At 39.5% G+C, this 15,292-nt stretch overlaps 2 protein-coding genes and 10 non-coding genes across 14 annotated transcripts in view; 11 read left to right on the top strand and 1 right to left on the bottom strand.

Moving 5' to 3' along the window:
* Positions 1–10,070, bottom strand: part of ZBTB37 (zinc finger and BTB domain containing 37) — a 33,190-nt gene extending 23,120 nt beyond the window's left edge. For 2 of the 3 annotated variants that reach the window (XR_009188642.2, XM_071207577.1), the window contains exons 1-4: positions 9,967–10,070; positions 9,247–9,444; positions 7,519–8,478; positions 6,004–6,103 (exon numbers count right to left, since the gene is read on the bottom strand). Coding sequence is in view for 1 of the 3 variants with exons in the window: in XM_071207577.1 (XP_071063678.1) it covers positions 6,004–6,103; positions 7,519–8,441 (1,023 nt within the window). In the remaining 2 variants the exon portion in view is untranslated. The remainder of the gene's footprint in view (positions 1–6,003; positions 6,104–7,518; positions 8,479–9,246; positions 9,445–9,966) is intronic. The other variant, XR_009188641.2, reaches the window with a different exon arrangement.
* Positions 9,471–14,030, top strand: LOC101434668 (uncharacterized). The gene is made up of 10 exons (XM_071207298.1): positions 9,471–9,609; positions 9,760–10,423; positions 10,975–11,027; positions 11,209–11,241; positions 11,454–11,495; positions 11,810–12,210; positions 12,441–12,492; positions 12,678–12,728; positions 12,956–13,506; positions 13,688–14,030. Exons 1-3 carry the CDS (start codon positions 9,471–9,473, stop codon positions 11,021–11,023), a joined length of 852 nt encoding a protein of 283 aa, XP_071063399.1. The 3' UTR covers positions 11,024–11,027; positions 11,209–11,241; positions 11,454–11,495; positions 11,810–12,210; positions 12,441–12,492; positions 12,678–12,728; positions 12,956–13,506; positions 13,688–14,030.
* LOC111762233 (small nucleolar RNA SNORD74) lies at positions 10,648–10,727 on the top strand. Its single transcript, XR_002795398.1, has one exon. It is a non-coding gene; the product is annotated as a small nucleolar RNA SNORD74 (small nucleolar RNA).
* Positions 11,067–11,128, top strand: LOC111762238 (small nucleolar RNA SNORD75). The gene has a single exon (XR_002795403.1). It is a non-coding gene; the product is annotated as a small nucleolar RNA SNORD75 (small nucleolar RNA).
* LOC111762239 (small nucleolar RNA SNORD24) lies at positions 11,307–11,388 on the top strand. Its single transcript, XR_002795404.1, has one exon. It is a non-coding gene; the product is annotated as a small nucleolar RNA SNORD24 (small nucleolar RNA).
* LOC111762236 (small nucleolar RNA SNORD77) lies at positions 11,675–11,740 on the top strand. Its single transcript, XR_002795401.1, has one exon. It is a non-coding gene; the product is annotated as a small nucleolar RNA SNORD77 (small nucleolar RNA).
* On the top strand, positions 12,040–12,100 carry LOC111762234 (small nucleolar RNA SNORD44). Its single transcript, XR_002795399.1, has one exon. It is a non-coding gene; the product is annotated as a small nucleolar RNA SNORD44 (small nucleolar RNA).
* LOC111762237 (small nucleolar RNA SNORD78) lies at positions 12,302–12,366 on the top strand. The gene has a single exon (XR_002795402.1). It is a non-coding gene; the product is annotated as a small nucleolar RNA SNORD78 (small nucleolar RNA).
* On the top strand, positions 12,534–12,615 carry LOC111762241 (small nucleolar RNA SNORD79). The gene has a single exon (XR_002795406.1). It is a non-coding gene; the product is annotated as a small nucleolar RNA SNORD79 (small nucleolar RNA).
* LOC111762235 (small nucleolar RNA snR60/Z15/Z230/Z193/J17) lies at positions 12,765–12,846 on the top strand. The gene has a single exon (XR_002795400.1). It is a non-coding gene; the product is annotated as a small nucleolar RNA snR60/Z15/Z230/Z193/J17 (small nucleolar RNA).
* On the top strand, positions 13,545–13,620 carry LOC111762243 (small nucleolar RNA SNORD47). Its single transcript, XR_002795407.1, has one exon. It is a non-coding gene; the product is annotated as a small nucleolar RNA SNORD47 (small nucleolar RNA).
* On the top strand, positions 13,765–13,841 carry LOC111762240 (small nucleolar RNA SNORD81). Its single transcript, XR_002795405.1, has one exon. It is a non-coding gene; the product is annotated as a small nucleolar RNA SNORD81 (small nucleolar RNA).
* Positions 14,031–15,292: the final 1,262 nt, after the last annotated feature.

The following is a 15,292-nucleotide window of genomic DNA, read 5'->3' as shown; positions in this document are numbered from 1 at the left end:
AACGTGCAGCCTGCCCAAGAATGGCACTGCCCACACAGAGAGCTGACACAAGATGACGCAACAGAAAGAAACATAGATTCCCGTGTCACTGACAACAACAGAAGCGGACAAAAAGAAGCACACAGCAAATGGACACAGAGAACAGACAACTAGGGCAGGGAAGGGGAGAGAAATAAATAAAATAAATCTTAAAAAAAAAAAATAGAATAACGTGATTTATGTATTATTTTTCCAAATTCCTGTAGTGTATTATCTTCCTTCCACTCTTCCTCAAGTAGGATTTCTTAGCTGTGATATTATTTACATAAAAAGCAATAATGATGAAAGTAGCATAAGAACTCTTGTTATTAATTAACTGAATTATTGCAAATTAAAGCTTTCCTTTTGTTACATGTATAATCAACACTATCACAAATTTTTGTTAAATAGTAAAATCAGATACTTCAAAGACATTAAACAATTTTAATTTTTTCAATGAAGATTGAATCATATGTATTTTAAAACTTTATTGCTAAAAACTTTTAGACAGGCTAGTTTACTGAATCCCCATTACCCAACAATTAACCCATAGACTTTGCTTTTTCTTTACCCACACCTATTTCTCTCCTCTCCCATATGATTTATGAGGAAAATTCCAGACATATAATTTCACCCATAAATATTCCAGAATGTATCTTTAAAAGGAATCTTTTTCTTGCCATAATGAAAATATTATTATACTTAAAACAATTTAATATGAAATAAGATTTTTATCGTTTAACCTAAACAGTAGCAATCTAAAGAGTCAAAGTTATAGTATATGAAGTAAATTTTGAATGAAAAATTTTAAAATCTTGGATTTATAAAGGTATTTCTTTCTATCTTAAAACATATCAACACTCAGAAATTGATTTTTTTTCAACCTGCTAACTTCTGAAGTCATTACGTAAGGTAAACATGTAGAAGGAAATGTTTAATAGAGACTGAAGTACCAACACAAAAATGAGAAAGTTGACTCTGGATTAAGTAGAGAAAGATGAAGATAGTCTGCAATTAATCTTTTTTTTTTGAGGTACTGGGGCCATTGAACCTGGGACCTTGTATGTGGGAAGCTAGTGTTCAACCACTGAACTACATTGGCTTCCCGGAGTTTTTTGTTGTTTTGTTTTTAGGAGATATTGGGGATTGAACCTCAGACCTCATATTTGGAAAGGAGGTACTTAACTGCTTGAGTTACATTGGCTTCCCTGTAATTAATCTTGTGTCCTTTTCTTAGCGTTCTAAAAGCGTTACATAACCTTTCACATTTGTTAACTGACAATGCTCTTCAGTATTTTCAACAGTAGTCCCTAGCAAACTTTTGAAGCAATAATATGAAGTCAAGGGTTGAAAAGGACAATGGAATTTAAGTTTATATAGACATGTTTTTGTTTTTTTTAGGAGGTACCAGGGGTTGAACCCAGACTTGTACATGGGAAGCAGACACTCAACCACTGGGCTACATCTGCTTTCCAATGACATTTTTTTTTTAATTCCACCCCCCCCCCCAGTTGTCTGCTCTCTGTGTCCATTTGCTGTGTGTTCTTGTGTGACCGCTTCTATCATTATCAGTGGCACCGGGAATCTGTGTCTCTTTTTGTTGCGTCATCTTGTTGTGTCAGCTCTCCATGTATGCGGCGCCATTTTTGGGCAGGCTGCACTTTCTTTCGTGTTGGGCAGCTCTCCTTACGGGGTGCACTCCTTGCGTGCATCAGCACTGTGCATGGGCCAGCTCCACACGGGTCAAGGAGGTCTGGGGTTTGAACTGCGGACCTTTCATGTGGTAGGAGGATGCCCTATTCATTGGGCCAAGTCTGCTTCCTGTTTTTTCATTTGTTTTTAGGAGGTTCTGGGGATCAAACTCGGACATCTGTACACAGGAAGCAGGCGCTCAACCACTTGAACTACATATATCTGTTCCTCTTAAGATTTTTCTGACATTTCTTTCTGCTCTATATCCCTGGACAATCAAAAACTGAACTGACATAAGGAATGAGGGATTATCTCACTAAAAGGTCTTGGGTGACCAAATGCAAACCACAAAATTAACTTCCCTGAAGCTCAGTTTTCCCATCCCTAAAATGAAGATGTTTTTATGCTTTGCCAGCTTTATAGGATTCTCATGAGAGTTCAATATGATAATAACAACTTGAAATATTCTGAATGCACAGTACAGTGTAGAAATTAAAGAGTGCTGGAACCTGGATTCAAATGTGATTTCAACGTATGGTGTAATCTCAGGCAAGTTACAATTCTACTTCTCAATTTCCTCATCTGTAAAATGAATATAATAGCAACTTTTCCCCCACCCTTATAGATTGCTATGACCACTGAATGATGTTAATGTTCTAAAGTATTTAATACAGCACCTGGTAAGTGCTCAGTAAATGTTAGCTGTTATTAAACACTACAGACTTACAGTATTATTTACAATCTTGTACCAATTCCCTAAACAAACTGCCCAACTTTAGGGAAAGTAATGTAATGCCAGTATTGTCTGCAAGCAGAAAGCAAATGTATTTTAAATTATCTGTGATGAACTACAGTCACAAAAATCACACATTATGGTGACTCTCACCTAAGAAATTGTAGTAGTAAAGCTGTAATAAAATAGCAAGTGAGCAGAAAATGTAGACTGCCTTCTCGTCAAAGTTAACAATATATCATCCCTGCACCTTTTAACTTTGAAAACAAGGGCAAAAATGGCTGCATCCCCAGTTACCTCTGCCACTAAGAGGTAGATCATGTCACTCCTCCTAGTGAGCAGTTCCTTAGACTGCTAACTTTGCAATCACAGAGACAATTTACATCGTCGAAAATCCATGACCTTGATTACTGTCTGGTATATGGTAGGTATTCAAAAACTATTTTTTAAAATATACTTTTTCTTTTCATAACTATTTCTCAATGAACTATTGTATAAATACATAATTTCTACTTAAAAAAAATACCAGTCTAGATTCTTGATATAAATTTCAAAGCCTTTCACTAACTTAATCTTCAATTACTAATCAGGGACTCAAATAATTAAAGGGACTATCAAAAGTCATCTGATTTGCTGTGCTAATTTTAAAGAGCTCCAAAATTGGAGATTTCACAAGCAACTAAGTAAACCCCTACTTAGAAGATGCCTAATCAATGGGCACCTACAAAGTATCCTTAGTTACTCAGAGTACTTAGGGGTAAAACAAGTCATTACTACTTATTGAGTAACTGACAACACAATGTCAGAGATGGAAAGATTAAAAATATGGTTTCTGCTCTCAAGATTTCAATCTTACAGGAGGACAAATTAGGAGTCAGTAGATAATCAGGAAAAATTATATGGCACTATCTGTAAATGCGATAGTGGTCTAGGAAGGAAAGGTCAAAGAAAACTGGACTAGGTAGGGCAGCTGGAATTGGGAATTAAAACAGGGCATCCCAGAATCAAGGTGCAGAGTCAGGAATAAATTTGTTTCTGGAACACAGAGACGGTCTACCTTTTGGGACACATGATGAATGCTGATGAATGGTATGGGAAGTTGGGCTAGAAAGATTATAAGGGAAGCAGACTTAGCTCAACAGATAGAGCGTCCACCTACCACATGGAAGGTCCATGGTTCAAACCCAGGGCCTTCTTGACTCGTGTGGAGCTGGCCCATGTGCAGCGCTGATGTGCGCAAGGAGTGCTGTGCCACATAGGGGTGTCCCCCGTGTAGGGGAACCCCACACACAAGGAGTGCGCCTGTAAGGAGAGCCACCCAGTGCAAAAGAAAGTTCAGCCTGCCCAGGAGTGGCACCACACACACACACACACAGAGCTGACGCAGCAAGATGCTGCAACAAAAAAAGACAGATTCCCAGTGCTGCTGACTAGAAGCAGACACAGAAGAACACACAGCGAATGGACACAGAGAAAAGACTACTGGGGTGGGGGGGCAGGGGGGGAATGGGAGAGAAATAAACAAAAATTAATAAATCTTTTTAAAAAAAAAAGAATAGACAGTAAAGTAAATAAATAAAAAGATTATAAAATACTTGAAAGAGTGGACAAAGGATTTTAACCTCTACCTTCTTACAGCAGAAGAAAAGGCCACAGAATGTTTTTCAGTTAAAGGAGTGACCTTAGTAGTTGATGATTATTAGTAACTGTTATAATCAAGCAGCTCTTTTTAAATCTATCAAAATTCTTTCTCACTGAAATGCAAACCCATATCCTGTTTGGTTCTCTGTGGCAGAGAAAAATAATAGAGCAGAATCACCATAATAAACTTGAATACATGTGAAGGCATATATTAACTCATCCCTTAACATCTTTAGATATTATTATTTATCTCCTGTTTCTTTATAGACTGTACTGTCTTCTTCAGGCAGGTAAAACTCTTGCAGAAATCCAATTTTTATTTTTCATTATGAGGCAGGCCACCATATCCCATCTACATATGAAATGTTTTATCTATTCCTATCTTTTTAAAAATTGCAAACTGTCCTTAATAACATCTTCCTTAAGTAACTACCTTTTAAATATCCCATCCTCCCAACATTGTTACTGAAGTTTATACACATTTTTATATATATATATTTTTTGTATATTTGCTGGTATGTCTTATGTGCCCATTAAGTTGTAAGGTCTGTCTCATTATGTATTTATTTGTACAATGGTTACCTTTACCTTATTATCACACACTATTTGAGTGATGAGAAAAAGGTCCTGAATTGTATGAGTAAATTTATTTTCTCCAAGCTCCTAATATCTTCTCCAACTACTTATAAAAAAAATTCTCATATAATAGTCACAATTCCTTTTGGTCTCCCCCCAAAAAACATGATAATATGCAAGTAAATACAGTTTATAACATTGTCTTACTATTACTATACTATGTACACAATAAACATGCAGAATGGATAAACTGTGATGTATTCACATGACGGAATATTATGCAGCTGTAAGGAAAAACAATGTCATAAAGCATATGATAACAAGGTTGAACCTGGAGGACATTTTGTTGAGTGAAGCCAGACACAAAAGGAAAAATACTATATGACTGTGTTACTTTGAACCAAATATACTGTGTAACATATTGTATGATTAAAATTTTTTTTATATGTATCCAGTACATTTAATTGAGAAATGTATGTTTTTGTTCAACCGTTTCCTTTTTCTTTTTTAATTGTTTATATTTTTAATTATTAGAAGTACAAAATAAAGTTTAAAAAAATCCAATGGTTTAGACGTAAATCCATATTTGAGTAAGATACTATCAGTATAATGCAGAAGCTAAAAACCTGTTATGCAACTTTAATAATTTATATATTAAAAACAAGAAATCCACCAGTGTTTCCATTTTAAAGGCAAAAGTGTTTATAATTTATTGTGTGCTACTGTGAGTTCACCATCTTTTTAAAAATCATCTTCAATGATATAGACCTATGGAAAAAAACAAACAAACAGACAAATCAACCAAGTACTTAATATTAGTTGCAAAGGAGAGTTGCGAAGGGATAGAAGACATAGTTCTAGAGCATTTTAGTCTAATAAAAGATTCGGGAAGAAACTAAATGAAAACATACAAGCATACAAAATAGAAAATACACACAAAAATGCATTAGCAATATGTTCACCAATATATACTACTATGTAAATTATTAAGTACATATACACATATATAATGGAATACTCATACACAGGTACAAGATCAGACTCTCTCCACCTAAGGTCCTAAATTACCCGCATGTAGTTTTCAGGGTGTTTTTTTACTTTATAGACTACTGACTGGATTCAGGAAAGAGTTCCACAATTTTGTCATTTTTTTCTACTCCCCAAAGTCTGCTGCCATTTCAGTGAATTTCCTATATGCTTAGAAGAATTAAAAAAAAAAAGTCATCAAATATGGTATTTATTTAAGAAGGCCACTGTTATCTCCCCTCTATCTTTCCTTACTTATTAATACACAATGGTAATTCCTTTAACCCAGCAGCAATCCTAAATCCATGGCTACATACCTGGGAGCTAGGCTGCTTAGGCTCATCCATTCTCCCAGGAGACTCACTTCTGGCTCGGTGTCTCTCAGTCAAGGGAACAACACTGCCAGAGGGGCTAAATCTGCCGGAAGAGGAGCATAAAGGGGACTAATAGAAAAACAGTGTCAAAGAACTTAAAAATAGTGATGTCTTCCCCCCTCCCTTTTCCAATGGCTGATGAAGCAGGAACAAGGTGAACAAAAGAGTAACTGGGAAATATTTTCCTGGAGTCAATATAGGATCATATTTGAAACAAGTTATTATAAGAAAGGTTTACCCTAGTAAATTTAGTAAATATAAAATGACATATCAGATAGACCATGTGAGCTAGTGAACCTAAGGCTAAATATAAGTTTCAATCCTTACATAAGCAGTAGAAGCACATAACCTGTTATATCTTTCAGATTGTTGATAAGGATCATGGAGTTTAAAAATCTTTGCATTTAAACTGATATTACATCTGATATAATTCTAATGTAGGAGCGCAATAGTTCTTAGAGAGGAAACAATAAGTACTACACTCAAGAATATTTTAACTATTAAAAGGGTACAAGAAAAAAAATACTCAAATCAATACCACCTGATGTGGACACTGTATATACTATCTGAATTTCTGTGACACATGTCTCTCAGGACGAGGTTAAACCAAAGTAATAGTTTCTTTAATTTGTGTTGTTATGCAGTCTATCTTATTTTTAAGAAGGGAAAATAAATATTATTACCAATCTAAAGTGGTAATATTTCTTTCTTTCAGATGAGACTTTCTATTGACTTAGATGAAAACTAGTGTTACTTCTACTAAAACAAATGTTCTAACCACTGCAATGTATTAGAAATAGAAAAGTGAAGTATAGGGCATGGTAGCACTGGTGGGAAAAAAAGGGAGACTCTCAGGTCTGTGGTGGCAGCAGTCATCAGTGATAGAATACAGGGAAGATATCATCAAATGACAAATGAAAAAAGGAAGGAGAGACATCCAAAAAGATTTTCTTTGGAATTACTTTGTTTACACTAATTTAAAAAGAACAATCACTGCTGGCATCAGACTTTCTCTAATTTGGTAGGCAGGGGCAAAGAAAAGTGCTACAAAAGAAAGTGAAACTCCCGGAGGCCACCTACCTGTATGATAACATACCAAGGAAGGGCAATGCTGCCAGGTTCCCAGCTGATGATCAGCTCCCTGCCTGGAATCCCGAGGAAGCCCTGGCAAATACTGATCCTAGTGTGGCTGCAGATGCTATTCTGATTCATGGAAGTGTCTAACTTTACCATAGTTCTCACAACATTGTGAATACTTCAGGACTAGGAGCTTCCTGCTTTAAAAAAATAAGAATGCAAGTCTTTTGGCATACCTCCAGTTTCCCGAACATCAACTTATTTTGGCTAAGAACATCAGATAAGGAAGACAGTCTGCACCAAGCAGAGGGCCCACTTCAGTCATGTCTGCACAATAGCCATTAGATAGTTCCCCCTCCGCAACCCCCTCCAAAATCTTACCTGTCAATTTCACTGCTAGTTGGCCGAGCCACTTTGGCTCCTGAAGACCCTAAAGTGTAATTCTCCTGTCCTACAGAACCGTGGCCTGTAGTGTCAATCACCATGGCTGTGACTTCCTCTGCACTACTCCCATCTTCTCCAGAAGGTTGATTTTCAGGTCCAAGCCATTCCTCCAGATTTTCCGTTTTGATATGTACTGCTCCAAGAACCCTAACTTCATCATCACTCCGGGCCCCACGGTCTGCTATTCCTGTCTCCACATACCACTGTCCTGCTCGATTGATCCGAAGAATGGGCTCCCGGCCCTCTATGTCAGAACTCTGTTCAATTATCTGCGGGCTAGTGGACTCCTCAGGTGGGCTTAGCTCCCTGATATCCAGCACAGCACTAACTTGACCACGCCGGTTTCCCTTTGGAGTATTATGTCGTGGGCTAAGGGACCGGTTTAGATTTGGCGTAACCCTGTGAGACTCTGGAGGTCTCTCTTGATGCTTTGTCCTTGTTTGACTTAATTCTGCTTCAACCTCAGCCACATTAATTTTGAAATGAATGCCTTCCAGGATCTGTGTACATTTGTCTATGATATGCTGCATTTGCAGAAAACTGGCAGCTGTCAGGTAGCTGATGATATCTGCCAGTTGCAGGCATATCCGCCCCGTATAACAGAAAGAAAGGAGCTGTTCAAAAACAGTAGGGTTCTTGATGACTGAAATGGAGACAGTGCTCATCTCATTCAAGGACATGTGATCACGGAAATAGGGGGAGCTGGCAGCCAGTACCACTTTGTGAGCCCGAAAAGCTTGTCCTTGCACATTGACCACAATATCACAGAGACGTCCCTGCATGCGCAACTGGTTTAGATGGCTCAGGACAGAGTTGCTAAAGTCAGGGATCTCCAGTTGTATGTTCCCACCTTTCTCCATGGTCGTGCCTGAGGATGCAGGCAGGCAGTCAACCCTGCTGAAAGAGGAAACCACATTCTCATTAGTAATTATAATTTTATTCCCCTGGTGCTTTCTAGTTGAAACACATTTAAAAATATTATTTGGTAAAATTTCAAAATCTTCAAGGAAAGAGAGATGATAGCTTCCTTATATAGCTTAACGTGGAAATAGAGGCACCCAACAGGTTTTTTCAGTTTAGGTTTCAGGGCAACAGACAGTTAAAACAAAAAACAATAGTTATACTCCTAAAAATTCAAGCTATGATCATACTTTCCTTACTAATCAGTCATACACCCAATAAAAGAGCAACTCAGCAGAATAGGGGAAGGGAGCATTTATATATTTTTTTAAGTGTTAATCATAAAATCTCTAACTTCTTTGAAGGAGGAAAGAAGTTTAAAAAAATGCAATTATATACTTAATATTTCAGCACACACTGTAAGAACTGCTTATTATTTTATAAAGAGATTAACATCCTGTATTATGACCCCGAGCCCTATATTAAAACACTATTTTAAAAAGATAAAAAACTAAGCCTGTCACTGCATCCAGTAGTCTTCAATAGTTGAGAGTACAGTTATAAATTCCAATTGTCAGACCTTTATTTGAGCCTAGTGTGCACTCCATCTACCTACAAATTTATAAGGCATTAATTACACAAGATCTCAAACTTCAGGAACTTAACCGGACAAGCTCACAGTATTGCCCCGTATTTACAACACACTTTTCAAAAAACAGGGAAGCATATGCACTGCTTTCAAAAATCAATTTTAGCCAATCTGACCTTTTTCCAAAGCGTTTTTGTTTGTTTTGAAACTTTTAATCCAATAACAGCCTCTGTCGATGCCATCATGAATTCAGATGTATTTATTTTGGAGCCTACACCAACGCCTTTTTTGTTTGCTTTTTCCGGTAAATCCCCAAGAGAAGGAAGCCCCTGGAGTAAAGTCTTTCTCTACCGTCGGCACTGGAAGGGTGAGAGCTGTAAAAGGGAGAATCGGGAACGGCATGGTGTCGGCCACTCCAGTACTTGAAGGGCTTTCGTCTGCGTTAAGAAGCGTAGGGAGAGGGGCACTGGCGGAGGGGCGAAATGTTACCGAAGAATGGGGTGGAGAGGTGAGCGTCGGGTTACAGAACGAGCGCCCAGGTGAGGGCAAAGGACCGGGAAGGGGGCGGCACCGCGTGACTGTGTCCAAGCAGTAGGCGTAGGCAGGCAGGAGCCGCCGGGAGGTGGATGTGTATCTGGGTGTGTCCCGGCTGCAGTGGGGGAGGGGGCTGCCCATCCCGGGGTCCTGAGGGAGGGGCCCCGCGAGGGGGCGGGTCCGGCAACTCAGCCCGGCCCGGGGCCAAGGGGGTGGAAGGTCACCCGATGTCTTGGGTGGGTCGAGGGAAGTGGCTGCGCGCCCCAGCGACGGGCTACGGTGGAGACGCGACGAGCTGGCCCTCGTGCAGGGCAATGGGACCAGGGTGCGGGGCCCGAGTCCAATCGAGGAGCAGCACCTACCTCCGGGGGTGGAAATGGGCCGGAATGGGCCGGAACACCGTCCCGGAAGTGAAACCCCCCACCCCCACCCCTGGAGCGGGCGACGTGCCGGAAGGAAATCACTCACCCTTACACCGCCCCCCTTCCCCCTCTCTCAGCGCTTTCCGTCCCTCGCGCCCCCTCCCCTCTCTTTTCGGAAGAGAAGCGGAGTAGCGAAGAGGGCGGGAACCCAGCGTCTCGCGGGCAATCTTGGTCCCCTCCCATTACGGCCAAGCGGGGGCGGGCCCAAGGGGGCGTTCCTAGGGGGCGGGGAAGTAGGAGGGGTTGAAAGAGGAGGCGGAGATGGAGAACGTGGACTGGAAGAAGCCGATGCGAACGCCGGCGTAGAGTGCGTCGTAACGTCATGGAAAAGGGCCTTTATATACAGACGTCCGGACGCCATATCGGTCTTTCAAGGCTGGGAGTGTCGTTCGAAAAGGTGAGCGGTTGTTCGGTTGCTCTTTATTGAGCTTTTGGTGCAGGGCGTCCGATCTTAAAAATTTAAGGTCTTATTGAGTCACCTGGTATTTTTAGGCCAGCCACGGTCTTTGCAGGGCTCCCAAAATGCGGATGGTGCCGGATTGTGCTTTGGGTGCCATGGTGCAACTTAATCTCCGCGATGCGGATATTTGGGACCGAACCTGCGGAGAGCTCTTGGCTCGCGTGCCCTGCCTCTGATGAAACCAATGTTGGTAGGGACATCTGACGATGTTGATGAATGCCAACAGCTCTGATGGTGGCGCATGGGCCCATGTAACCGTGGCCTTAGCGTAGTTGGATAGTGCACGTGGTTCTCTTAATGACTGCTTAGCGCTGTACTCCATTATTGACGTTAGTAGTTTTTAATTACTTTTAAAGAACCGCTTTTAAAATAAATGAAGATTATGGGCCAGGTGACTTGAGTGTTTAAGTAATATGAAAATGCGACAATATATAAAGGCAGTTTTTATACCAAAATGAGCAAAATATAATATATAATCTTCTTCTTAGGGATGCCTCTAGGCATGAATGGAATGTGGCATTTCCTGAATTATTTTGAACAGGTAAGAATCAGGAGAAAAGACAGTGGGAAGTAAATTTTAAGCCTATGATGGTGTAAGAGTAGTGGACAGAAAGGATTTCTGAGAAATTATATGCTGAGGCTTTTAATTGGGGTATTGAAATTTACTTGACTGCACCAGATGATTCTTAATGTTATAAATTTTTCTTTTGTCTACATTGCAGTTACGTGCCAAAGATGGATGAGCAACTGCTGAGGTGGGTTGCTGAAATGCTTGCACAATGGAAGGTTAGGTTCCTTGAACGTTGAAAGTAACTGACTGTGCCGCAATGATGACGTTTTATTTGCTACTCTTGACTGTCAGAATGACGAGAGTTATTACCACCATTACCCCAGCTGAGGCACGCAGAATAGTGTTTTGAGGATACAGAAATTGTACCAAAGTTCACTTGATGCTGTTTATTCCTAGGTCCTAAACAAGCCTTCTTCAAGCCTAGGCATGAGCAAATAGGTGAGAAACATTTATATTCCATATTCACCCCCGATTTCTGTTATTTTAAGGGAATGCCAATAGCCGGAGCACTGTGCTTTAAATTCATTAGAGGTTTTTCCACTTATTCTTTTCCAACGTGTGTTTCTACTCATTTTGTGATAGTTTACATTTAATGACTGGAAACTTAAAGGAAACAGACATAGTGATGGTTGCATAGTTCAGCAGATTGAGTTGTGAAGATATGTTATTTGTCTGATGTGTCTGAGTTAGTAAAACTGGTTTGATGTTAGCATAAATGAAATAGTACTAATTTGACTTTTCTCATTTTGTAGGTACTAATTTAGCCTGAAGTTAGAAGGGTAAGTTAAAATTCTGCAAAGTTAAAGCTTTAATATGGCAAATTTGAGATAATTGGCACAAATTGATTCTTGTGGTTTCAGTGTGGTGATACACAGGAAGCAATCCTATCATGTAATATTTGAGATTGGAAAGCTAATTCAGTTTGTCCTGAGTGCATTAGATGAGTGCCAAATTATTGTCCTATTTGTGGTCTATAAAAAAGCCTGTATGATGATAAGCAAATGCTTGACTTAACATGAAGGTCTTATTAGCTCTAACTGATTTCAGGCATTTCAGTTAGGCTTTAGGAGAGAAAACTGATACTTGGCTATTATAAAACCTCCCTTTCTTAGGTGGACCTGAGTCTGACCTGTCTTGGCAAGTTTTATATTTGGTGAGTGTTGAGATTTTCCTCACCATTTTCAGTGACCGTGGAATGCTTACTAGTGAACTGCTAGTTGTGACTTTGACACTCTTGGCAGGGTTTAAAATGATGGTGATCAAATGTCTGGCCTGAAATGAACATGTAGAAAAATTTAATACTGAAGAACCCTGTAGTAAACAAGTCTTCAGAAGAATTTGATAATGCCTAGCTTTTTAATGTAAGTTTTATTTGCTTTCTAGGTCCATGGTACACATTTTATATCCATGTTTATCCACTTAACAGCTTGCTTGGGTAAGGACATCAAAATAGTTTTATAAAGTACTAAGCGATAATGCTGTTGATGATGGTTTTTTAAATTAAAAAATGGGAATCTCTCTGAAAGAGAGTGAAGATGAATATTTAACTGAAACAGTATATCAAAATCTTAGAAATATACCTGTTGATACCTGTTACTAAATTTGACTAAATTTCTGCAGGTCTAGAGGCAAACTTGGCAGCAATGGACAGGACAGTTTGGAAAGCACAAGGTATAGTAGCAAGTTTTTGGTTTTTGTGTGTTAGAGCCGATACAATGATGATAACATAGTTCAGCAGACTAAAAGTGATGAATAGTGCTAAGTCTTTCGCTCCTATCTGATGTATCTGGCTGAAAGTTTATGTCCATAGAAAAGTCAATTTAGCCACTCCCACAAAACGTTAAGGACTTTGGTTTATTATAGTGGTTTTTATACTAATGTCTTATTCTTTACTCCAGTATTAGGAATTCACCTTTGTGGAGAGCACAGGTTAGTTCAAACCATTTTATGACCTATATGTTTTCATCTGATTTTTTTTTTTTTTTTTAAGATTTATTTTTATTTATTTAATTCCCCTCCCCTCCCCCGGTTGTCTGTTTTCTGTGTCTTTTTGCTGCGTCTTATTTCTTCGTCCGCTTCTGTTGTCGTCAGCGGCATGGGAAGTGTGGGCGGCTCCATTCCTCGGCAGGCTGCTCCCTCCTTCGAGCTGGGTGGCTCTCCTTATGGGTGCACTCCTTGCGCGTGGGGCTCCCCTACGCGGGGGACACCCGTGTGGCACGGCACTCCTTGCGCGCATCAGCACTGCGCATGGGCCAGCTCCACACGGGTCAAGGAGGCCCGGGGCTTGAACCGCAGACCTCCCATGTGGTAGAGGGACGCCCTAACCACTGGGCCAAAGTCCATTTCCCTCATCTGATGTTTTTAAAGTGACTTATGAAACTGGGAAAACTAAATAATAAATTATTTCCCTCTTCAAACAGGTAGATTTCATTTACCTGAAGGCTTCAAGGTGAGCTAAACTTAAGTAAATATAATAATTTGGAATGTAACCAGTGATGTAATGATTCTGCCAAATGAAGTAGAATGATATCACTCAAAACCGTTCCATATTGTTTCTGAGGTTACTTTACTTTAATGAGAGCATAACTGATAATTTTTACTGTGATTTAATGCACATTCTCTGCTTTTAGGATTTTCATGACAGCCCACCATGCAGCTCTTAATATTTGGAAGGTGAGAATTTAAAATATCATCACTGTCCTTGTTCCAGAATACATGATGATCACACCCCAACTTGAACTCTCTCACTGATTATGTGATGACGATAAAAGATCTGATATTCTGTGTAGCCCACATAGCATTTTTTTTCTTATCCCTACATAGCATTTAAATAGAAATCTTAATATGTGATTAAAGTATTTGTATTTGGTTTTTGCAGACAGCTGGATTGGATACTCACAATACAAGAGTATAACAGTCTGAATTTTAATTTCTGTAAGGTCATCTGGAGTCTAATAAATTTCTGTAAACCTATCTGGAGTCTGCTTCAGTTATGTAATGGGATCAGGAGAGAAATTCAATGCTGTATTAAGTGTAGAAATCTTTCTTCTCAGTCTTGGTACTTCAGTGCTTTATCCATCATGGGAGACCACCAGGTATTTGGTGACTAGAAAATGCACTAGGACAATTTTCATAGGTGTTTCATAGGATGTCTTCTGCTTGAAAATAGAATTTATCAGGGAATAAGCTACTTAACAGCATTTTGTTCTTAATGCTGTATTTCATTAGTAGAAATAAGTGATCAGTCATAGATTTGCTTTAAATTTCTCTGTGGGAACAAATTACTACCTATTGGCTAATAAAAATCCCCATGTCAGTGTTTATAACCTACATTCTTGATTTCTACAATACCTTTGTATACAGTGCAAGATAGAGGCTGAAAAAGTGCTAGAGCCTTGGATGTCTTGTGTAGGAAAATGTGTTGAAAGAACACAGCTTTTCAAATCAGGGCAGTCATAAGTCATTTAGGTATTAAATCTGGAAGTAGTAAATTGGGGTCTAATCCAAGGAAGGGCTCTGACTTTCTTGAAACTACTGAGGGGATTTGGACTGAGGACTGACAATCAGGTCCACATTTAGAAAGGATAGGTTGATGGACAAGAATGTGAACAAGAAGGCATTCTGTGGTGCTGGCACAGTATTGTCAAATTACCAGGTTTGGAAGTGAGAAAATGGATATACTTTTAAGGTAGGTTTTTTCCAGGTGAAGAAACGGAAGCCTAGAAAAGTTTTTAACAGTCAGGGTTGCATAACTGGAGTAGTACAGCCAGGTGTTAAAGGCAAGGTAGGTGTGGCTGCTAAGGTTGTAAATCCATAATGTCATTTAACCAAAGTGACATGCATTTACTGCATGACTTGTTCCATTACTAACTACAGGTCCCATCTAATTGTGTGCCTCGTTACAGGTTAAGCTTCCTTGAAGTAAGAAAATAGAATCCTTAGAATTGAATTACACTAATTTAACAAAGTCCAGTAGCAAGAGATGTCATCAGTGTCATAGATCTGATTCTGCAGATGGGAATACTGGGAAAACAGTTGTACTCTTCAGCCAAAGCCCAGGAGCATAAAAATACCAGGGACCACCAGTGTAGGAGAGGTTCCCTGCCCCTTGATTGTACCGCCTCAGTTCTCCACCCTGCATCTCTTGTGCCATCCTTGTACAGGTCTAGGTTGCTGAGCCACATCCCCTTCCCAAGACAAAGCTCTTGAAGCCGATAACTTGCTCTTGTAGCTGA

Source organism: Dasypus novemcinctus, chromosome 13 (genome assembly GCF_030445035.2).
Source record: "Dasypus novemcinctus isolate mDasNov1 chromosome 13, mDasNov1.1.hap2, whole genome shotgun sequence".
In the NCBI taxonomy this organism is placed as follows: domain Eukaryota; kingdom Metazoa; phylum Chordata; class Mammalia; order Cingulata; family Dasypodidae; genus Dasypus; species Dasypus novemcinctus.
The sequence above is the reverse complement of the archived record's forward strand: the minus strand, read 5'-3'. Positions and strand labels throughout refer to the sequence as shown.